Source organism: Hakea prostrata, chromosome 1 (assembly GCF_041222555.1).
Source record: "Hakea prostrata isolate BN-2017 chromosome 1, UWA_Hpros_2, whole genome shotgun sequence".
In the NCBI taxonomy this organism is placed as follows: Eukaryota; Viridiplantae; Streptophyta; class Magnoliopsida; order Proteales; family Proteaceae; genus Hakea; species Hakea prostrata.
In genome coordinates, this window is record NC_142600.1 from 20,272,009 (window position 1) to 20,281,775 (window position 9,767).

Sequence of the window (9,767 nt, forward strand, 5' to 3'; positions counted from 1 at the left end):
TGAACATTTAAGTTGAAGTTCCCCCACTCATCTAGTAATGGCATTGAGTACCATTTCTAGATTTGGTTTCTTTTATGAGAAGAAGGCCTTATTTCTTTCCTTCCATACAAAGTAGCAAGTCATGCTGAAAATTGACATTATTCATTTTTTTGTTGCATGATCCATCCCCCACTCATACACCATAGTTTCACATAAATCAAGAATAAAATCAAAGTGAGTTGTGATATTTCCCGTTCTGAGGCCCGGGTCTCCGCAACCTATATTCGTTTGGTCCATTTGCACGAGATGAACATATGCCAATAAGTTTCATTGGCTTAATTACAAAGTCTGCATAGTAGAGAGTAGTTGGTCCATTGGGATAAGGTTGTGGCAAGGGGCAATCCTTTGTTTAGAAGTCTCCAAAAAAAGGATTTGAACTTGGGGTGTATGGGAAGTTTCTATAAGAATTTCCACCACCTTGTACTCCCCACCAAATTTGAGGTTGGATTCATTTTCCTAACTACATCTCCCAGCCCGGTTTGTGGGAAAGATTCCATTGGGTGAAACCAACAAAATCCACTAATGTCAACAGTATATTAGGAAGTAAAGCCAAGTTGTGAGAATACTCCCTGTTTTTGTATGATATTGAATTGACTACCGCCTTTATTGTCGAATCCCTCGGGCATGGTCCCAATAACGGGTCTCCTACCAAATGATTTGTGGATGTTGTTGTCTAAGGGTCAAACCAGAATGAGGTGTTTTTCCCATTTCGTACTTGTCTCCTCACCAACGGTTGAAGTGTTGGCAAGATAGCTCAAATGCTATTTCACGTCCATGATCCCCTTTATTTTTTTTTTGCATTCAAAGAGAGATACCTTTGGGAAGTATTTCGCCTTCAAGACCTGGCCCCAAATATAATCTTTTTTTGCCAATAATCTCCATCCTTGTTAAGAAGGAGTGCTTCATTGATGTTGGCTATCCTTTTGAACCCAAGCCCTCCTTCCTCTTTTGGTCTACATCATTTATCCTAAGAAATTAGTGTCAGGTTTTTTCTTTTGGTTGGGTTTCCTAACCAAAACCGTTGGCAGATGGAATCAATTTGGGAACAAAGGCTGTATGATAATTTGAAGCATTGCATGTGGTAGATAGATTGTAGTTGAATGACAGATTTGATTAGGACTTTCCTTCATGCAAAAGAAAGATTAGATGCTTTCTACAATGAAAGTTTTCTTGTCATTCTATCAAGGATGAACTGGAGATTCTTTTCTTTGGATCATTTCTTTTTGTTGATGACACTTTTTTGTTTTATCATGTACGGAAAAAGAAAAAAAAATGAAAAGAAAAGAAAAGAATACACTGACATTAAAAACAAATTTATATTTATGTTCTGTTATTACAAGATATGAAATTAATTTTGACAAAAGTGAAGTTCTCTTTAATAGAAATGTTTCATAACATGATAGACAAACAATCTTGTCTAAGCTTAACATAAAGGAAATGAAAAACAATGCGATCTATTTGAGAACAAATCTTTTTCTTAGAAGAGCAAAAATGAAAACTTTGCAATTCATATTTGACAAAATGATGAAGAACATGGTATCTTTGAAAGCAACCAATTTGTCATATGTTGGCAAGGGAGTATTAATATAGTCAGTTCTCCAATCACAATCTCTTTATCATATATAGAGTTTTTCAGATTCCCAATCACCTTTTACAGAAAAATTGATTCTCTTTGCCAAAAATTCTGGCTTGGGAACCTTGAGAGGCAGAAACAGTTTACTCTGATTCCATGGAATCGGTGTTGCCTTCCTAAAGAACATGGAGGTTTGGGCTTAAAAAATGGAAGCTTCCACATATACAAGATTAGAACTAGTGGTTGTGAGAGAAGAGTCATAATTATTTATGTAAATACAAGTTTTTTTTTTTTTTTTTTTATTCAAAGGTTTATTATTTTGTAAATTTACAAAATAAAACCCTAACACAATTACATAGTTTACACTCTATGAAGGAACCTCTTAAAGCACCTAAACTCTAAATTTTCCTTGCAAAATCCCTTCATTTCATCTCCTATATGGATTTTGATTAAATCGGCACTCAATCGATGGAACCAAACCCCCTCTAATGGAGGAACAAGCCATTAACAAAAAAATCTAAAAAAATGATACTTGGATTTAAATTCTTGCACAAGACAACTAACCTAGAAAGGAATCAAGACTGTCTAGATTAAAAGGACCTCAATTTTTTTGTAAAAGTGAGAGATTTGGAGCTACAAAAACCGCGAAAACCCTAAAAAGTTGTTCTTCAAGGGCAAAACAACATATTTGAAGTTTGAAATGGAAGAAATTTTAAACAAGGTTTTGTTAGATGAGGGTTTGAGAATTAATCTGGAATCTCTCCAAATTCTTGATTTCAGTTCACAATCCACAACCAAACTTTCTTTCTAAATCTCCACAAGAGCTGTGGAGTTGGAAGAAGAAGAAAATGAGCTATTGTTCTTTCTTGGATAGAGAATCGTTGATTCTTATAGTCGGGTAGATTTAGGGATTTGTTTTTGCAAATTTACAAAATAGTAAACCTTTTTGTAAATAAAAATATTTTAAATGTAAAAAATAAAAAAAATATTTACATCTATACCCTAGTAATTTAATTTAATACCGTTGGATGCTTTCTTGTACACGTGGCATAATCTCAGCCTTTAGCTGTAGGTAGCAAGGCTGCTGTAAAAAAAATCTTTCAATTTAGCACTGCTCCTGAAACAATGATGGAGAATGTTCACAAATTCTAAAGCACTGTAAGTCCAAACGCTCAAGGCAAAATACTTTCCCAATACTACATATTCCAACCCGAGGGTTCAATAAAAAAAATGGATCATGGACATGGAATAGCATTCACAAAAGTAGGCAACGGAAGGACAACACCTTTTTGGTTTGATCTATGGATATAACATAATAATGCCCAATCGGATTTCAACAGAATTCAGGAACCTCATAATTATGAAGTGTGGAAGAAAAATGCTATTGTAGCACAAGTAGCAACCTCAAGTAGCTAGTAGCCTGCTAAGGGAGTATCTTCCTACTCATAATTTATTGACAAAAAAAAAAATTTATCTTTCCTTAATTTTCTCACATATTTACAATTTTCCTCTGACTCTCACTCCTAGTAGTCTCTTATTTCTAGCAATGGAAGTTTCTCAATAAAGCTGGCAGGACAAGAGTTGTTAGAAAAAAAAAAAAAAAGAATTAATGTGTGAGATACAACCCTACACCCAAGGTGGAAATTCTTTTGGAAGTTACCTTTACACCATAAATTCAAAATTTTCTTCTAGTGACTTTTGAATGTAGGATTTCTAGTCAAGACAGTACTTGCACAATGGATGACATATGTTGAATGTGATTTGTGAAATGGCATAGAATTACATTGGCATACTTTCATTTCATGTGACTGGACCAAGAGAATGTGGGATGCAGCCCCGGCCCATTAGGTCTGCAATTAGAAGGACTTACACAACAGTCCATTCTACACCTATGCACCTCTTTCCTATCACTCTCTACCATTGATAAAACTTCCAAAAGGTGGTTGATTTCTGTGTTTATAATCACATGTTATTATGTGTGGCAATTAATAAATAAATCAAAAAGTTTTTAATAAACAAACACCCAATCCCTTAAAAATTTTATACTACATCACTCTCCGGAGTGGTACCGTAAACCCCATTATAAGAAGGATCATTGAGCCTTTCACAGCCCAAAATGGTACAATGGATGTTCTAACAAGACCCACATGTTTTTGCCCAAGTATGCATTCCATTAACTTGTTTCAATCACCCATTTTATAATATGCAGTGATACATAATCCACAACTAAATTACGTAGGATGGAGTTTGGGTCTATTTTGGGAAGGTCAGATTCAGTATATCAGCACACGAGGCCTAGGGAATAGAGATATCTTGGAGGCTGTAATAGTTGGACTTCGTACATGAATAGATTAAGCCAGCAACTCCCTAGTCAAACTTACTAGCATATGGTGCAATTTACAAAAATGATTGATCCAATTTGAAATCCAAAGGACACACAATAGTCGATTGCTCATGTTCCCTTTTTGGCAAAACTTAGCTTCTTGTATTAATCATATAGGTATTAGTAGTTTCAAGAACCCACTCTCCAATTATGGTTCACTTCTTTAGCACATAGATCGTGGATAAAACTTAAGAATGATTGTAAGGTAGTGGATCTAACTTAAGAATGATTGTAAGATAGTGGATCTAACTAAATTATGTAACTTGCTTTCTTAGTAATATAGTTTTCTTTAAAACAAAAAAAAAAAAAAAAATTCAAGAGTTCAAGCTCTCCTTTCCAATACATATAAAAATAATTATCCCCCTCGAATCAAAGGAAGCCAGCAACACAAAACAAAATTTGAAACCCCTTGCCACATTAATGTAGAGTTTTAAAAACTCAAGATTGATGAGAATGAAAGTGCAAGTCAGGGCTCCTCTTTGTCCATACCTAAGACAAACCCAAAGCCTCTCCGGTGCCATGAGTTTGTTATATTGGAATTATCATGGTCTACAATACCTACACCAATTGTGCATATCAACAAGGCCTTGTCCAGTGGCTCTTCTTAAAACAAAAATAGCCAACAACTGATATCAACAGGTTAAAAGGTTAAAATTGAAGCTGGGTTTTTCAAAAGCATCCATCTTGGAACCAAATGATCAATCAAGGGTATTCAATACTTCAGAAAATGATATTTCCATTTTTTATTTATCAAAATCCCCAAATATCATGAACTGCAAATATCAACTAGCACTTCTCTTATAGATCTCAGAGTCTTGCCATATCTCTGGGGATCCATAAACTAATAGAAGGCACATTGTATGGAGAGACTGAACATAGTTAAGGTAGAATGTAACTGAACCTTGGTTACTAGCGGGGAACTTCAATGAAATCTTATAGACAGAAGAAAAACAAAGGGGCTGAAGGGAAAATAACCTAATTCTTGAAAGCATAGATAAGGGGTTGATTGCGACAATGAGCTTATAAGAACCTATTCGGGGAACCAAGGTCCATCGACAAGCTATGATCGGTTCAGATCAAACCCCAATGGAAATTTCACTAGTGATAAAACGAGGAAGGAGGCCAAGCTTCAAATATGAGACCAAGTGGGAAATACACTCAAATCTAATCACCAATTACAATTGGGATGGTCTCCAACCACAAGGATCAAAATGTTCAAATTGCACCACAAAATCAAGTCATGCTCCTAAACTAATAAAACCTGGAGTAAGCAGGTGTTGGAGAATGTTGCAGTGATAAGTTACTGAGGTATCACCTTCTCCACCACACAACCAAGTGTGACACTACCTCTAAAAGCTAACCAGATAAGAACTCCTATTCTATAGTGGCGAAGGTGGGTGATATTGTAACACTATTCCAAATGGGTACGCATATGCAGCTTCACTCAGAGGGGGTCTAAAAAAGGGTTCAATCTACAACATCAATGGGTGTACATCACTCCGTTCCACTAGACTAGAGTGAAAAAAAGAAGTTAGTCCCGTATCCTTTTAAATTGGGAAAAGAATATTCAATAGCAATCCTAAATCCCTCGGAATTAGAGACCTTACTTAATAAAATTCCAAAGAGTAAGAAATACCCTCTTAAATGGATGCAAGGCTTCGGTGCCGACCTGTCCATGTAATTTTCTAAGGGTCTGTTCGGTTACTTGAGTCAAGAGATTTTAAATCTATGTAGTCATGGTTCATAAATTTAACTGTTTGGTTAACTTGAATATGTTGAATGAAATCTGTAAATTCATCCCGATTTTGTGAATGTGCAAATGTTTAGCGCTTTTATAGTAAAGGTGAAATCTTTTGGATTTCACCCCATAAATCTACATATTCATGTTTTCAGTATAAAAAGGTAAATCTTTAAATTTCATGAATCCAGGGGATTCACACAACCAAACGAGTATCAATTTTCCATTTATGAATACAAAGATTTGAAATTGAATTCATGTAGCCAAATAGACCTAAAATTAGCAATATTACATACCAAAATTTACAAAGCTATCTCAATGAAAGGAGGATTACAAAGAACTTATTGCATACCAAAATTAGCAATATTAATATATTACAGGCTCCAACAAAGCTGTACTGGAGCAATTAAACCCAGCATTGCCATTTATACTTGCGTTAATTATTAACTCACCATGTATGGGCACTCTTTCCTTTTTTTTTCCTTCTTCCAAGATCATTCTAATAATTCTTATTTGTGTTATCTGCTGCAGTTCTTGTCTTTCTTTTTTGCTCTTTTTTAGGTGAATGCGATTCTTGTTCTTTATGCAATAGTTTTCAAGCTTCAATGCTTCAGGGTTAAAATTTGGATTCATCGTCTAGATTCCTAATTGTTTGCAATTCTCAATGGCGGCTGTCGTTGTTGGAATGAATCATCTGCTTCTCCTCTGTTGTATTCTATTAGCAGGTTTGTTATTAATTTCTGTAATTTTTTGTATAGATTGATTTAACAATAAATACTAGGTTCTTGTACATGCGATGACGTTTAATACTCTATATGTGAATCCTGGCATGTTGTGAGATCACAGTGAAGTGCCTAGGACATTCTTGTACAAGGAAATGATCCGAATGCATTTCTTATTTACCCAATCAGACTTAAGGTTGTTAAAGGAGTTGACTTAATTGACTCCATTGGTCCCTAAACGGATCATAAACAGGTACATGTAATGTACAAAATATTGATCTTATTATTTGATTGATCATAATTGTGAGACCATTCAATTACTCATATACCAGAACTCCCTATTACTAATGTTGGTTGATACTAAAAGTTTATCATACTTGATCTAGGTTTCATCTATTATTTGACCTACCAGTGCAGCCCAACTTTTGACATCCCTTTAATCAAGATTGGCTTTTTTGAAGGTCCTTAAAATGCAATTTGTATGTTGGATATTAAATGTAGTGAGTTTCGAGTCGGATTCACCGTACCTTGAATTCCAAGTTCCATATATTCAGGAGAGATCTACCTTGTTAATGTTCAAAGGTGTGGGTCTTGCTCATAAATGTATGGTAGAGGAGATTTCAATGTAAGACGTTAGAAGATCTTAATTCTCAAATTTCATGCATAAAAATTAATAAACCATTTCTCCCATTTTTTTGGCAAATTTGTTCTCTAAGTTCAAGAAATTGATATTTGATCGTGTGATTGCAGGGACAGCAGTGGAATCCTTGCCCTATGATTATTCAGCTACTATTGAGGCATGCTTTTTCTACATATTTGTCAATGGCTTAAATATCAAATCATTGGTATCTTACAAAATGGATGACATAACTCATAAATGTTTTTTTTATTTCCATTAGTGCTTGGAAGAACCTCTGAAACCCCAATATGGAGGAGGTATTATCATTAACCCGGAATTGAACCATGGCTTGTCTGGATGGCACGCATTTGGGCAAGCAAAGATAGAGAATCGATCATCAGATAGAGGCAACAACTTCATGGTTGCACATAGTAGAAGCAAGCCCTGTGATAGCTTCTCCCAAAAGCTTTACCTGGTTAAGGACATGCTTTACACCTTCTCTGGTACTTCATTATTAATTCACCAAGAATTTACTTAATTCATATATGGATCCTAATCTAAACGTCTCATATTAATCTGTCTTCTCTTACAGCGTGGGTGCAGGTGGTTGAAGGGAAAGTACCAATGACTGCCGTTTTCAAAACAAGTGACGCGTTTATACATGCAGGTGCAGTAATCGCTGAGTCAGGCTGCTGGTCCATGCTTAAGGGGGGTCTCACTGTGAACTCATCTGGGCCAGTTGAACTGTATTTTGAGGTATCTTCCTTCTTATTTCCTCCCTAGCTACTTGTATGTGTGTGTATTCAGTTATTAATAATTCACCATAACAGACCAAGAACACAACAGTAGAGATATGGGTCGACAGCGTCTCGTTACAACCATTCACCTTGGAGCAATGGAGGGCTCACCAAGATCAAAGCATTGAGAAGGTTAGGAATATATATAACTACTGTCAATAACTGAATCATGGACCAGCAGTCAATAACTACAATAAGTGACTTCCTAACATTGAAGATCATCAAAATAGTAGACAACGAAAACACCTTAAACAAAACTATTCCTATGTATTTATTTCCTTCAGAGACAACAATATATATATATACAGATGGATATAATATAATTCATGCAGGTTCGTATGAGAAAGGTGAGATTCCAAGCAGTAGATGCCAAAGGGAAAACATTTTCAGGTGCAAAAGTGTCCATACAGCAGAAGAAACCAAGCTTCCCCTTTGGCAATGCCATGACCAAGGAAATCCTCGTCAACCCTGCGTATAGAAGGTGGTTTGGTTCCAGGTTTACTGTCACCACCTTTGAGAACGAGATGAAGTGGTACAGCACTGAGAAATCTCGCGGAAAAGAAGACTATTCTGTCCCTGATGCCATGCTTCGTGTTGCCAAACGTCTTGGCATTCAAGTCCGAGGTCACAATATTTTCTGGGATGATCCACAGCAACAACCAAGCTGGCTCACGTCGCTCTCCCCCGATCAAATCAGGCAGGCAGCAGCAAATAGGATCAATTCCGTTGTGTCAAGATATAAGGGGCAGCTTATTGCATGGGATGTCGTTAATGAGAACTTGCACTTCTCATTCTTTGAAAACAAGCTTGGGAAAGCTGCAAGTGCTGATTTCCACAAGAGAGCACGCCAACTTGATGGTGCCACAACATTGTTCATGAACGACTACAACACGATAGAGGATAACCGTGATCCAAAGGCCACACCAGCCATGTACCTTCAGAAGCTGAGGGAGATTCAATCTGCAAACCCTGGGAACATGGCAATTGGGCTTGAATCGCATTTCAGTCAAACACCCAACATTCCTTACATGAGATCCTGCATTGATACTCTAGCAGCAACAAAGCTTCCCATCTGGATCACAGAGCTCGATGTTGCAAGTATGCCTAATCAGGCACAGTACTTGGAACAGATTCTGAGAGAGGCTCACGCTCATCCAGCCATTAAGGGAATCGTTATGTGGGCGGCATGGCATCCTCAGGGCTGTTACCGGATGTGCCTCACTGATAACAATTTCAAGAACCTCCCAACAGGCGACGTGGTAGACAAGCTTATCAATGAATGGAGTCACAGAAGTCTTGTTGGCTTAACAGACAGCGATGGCTCTTTTGAGATTTCACTCTCTCATGGAGACTACGATGTAACAATCACTCACCCATCTATGAATTCCACCTTAACTCAGAACTTGCAAGTCACAACGGAAGACTCACAGGAGACATTGCTCCAGTTTGTCAACGGTTGAGAATTTCTTGTAACGTAAACCATTTGTCTGAAGACGAAAATAAATTTTAAACAAGGTGTCGTTAGAAGGGGGTTTTGAGAATTAATCTGGAATCTCTCAAATTCTTGATTTCAACTCACAATCCACAACCAGACTTTCTTTTTAATCTTGGTGAGAGCTATGGAGTTGGACGGAGAAGCAAATGGGCTGTTATTCTTTCTTGAATAGAGAATTGTTGATTGTTGTTGTCGGGTAGATTTAGGGATTTGTTTTTGCAAATTTACAAAAGAGTGAACACTTTTTTGTAAATAAAAATATTTAAAATGTAAAAAAAAAAAAATTATTTACATCTATACCCTAGTTATTTAATTTAATGCCGTTGGATGCTTTCTTGTAGACATGGCATAATCTCAACCTTTAGCTGCAGGCAGCAAGGCTGTTGCAAATAAAAATCTGT

General features: G+C 36.5%; 1 protein-coding gene across 1 annotated transcript; it reads left to right on the forward strand.

The window, feature by feature from the left end:
• The first annotated feature begins 6,397 nt into the window (after positions 1–6,397).
• On the forward strand, positions 6,398–9,331 carry LOC149028167 (endo-1,4-beta-xylanase 5-like). Its single transcript, XM_089147768.1, has 6 exons — positions 6,398–6,458; positions 7,206–7,252; positions 7,355–7,577; positions 7,667–7,830; positions 7,905–8,003; positions 8,204–9,331. Exons 1-6 carry the CDS (start codon positions 6,398–6,400, stop codon positions 9,329–9,331), a joined length of 1,722 nt encoding a protein of 573 aa, XP_089003894.1.
• The last annotated feature ends 436 nt before the right edge of the window (positions 9,332–9,767 follow it).

Bases quoted from the DNA above. Each gene is read 5' to 3' on its own strand.
- LOC149028167 (XM_089147768.1), top strand. From the start codon at position 6,398: ATGGCGGCTGTCGTTGTTGGAATGAATCATCTGCTTCTCCTCTGTTGT. The intron at 6,459-7,205 runs GTTTGTTATTAA...GTGTGATTGCAG, and splicing joins CTGTTGTATTCTATTAGCAG to GGACAGCAGTGGAATCCTTG. The intron at 8,004-8,203 runs GTTAGGAATATA...TAATTCATGCAG, and splicing joins AAGATCAAAGCATTGAGAAG to GTTCGTATGAGAAAGGTGAG.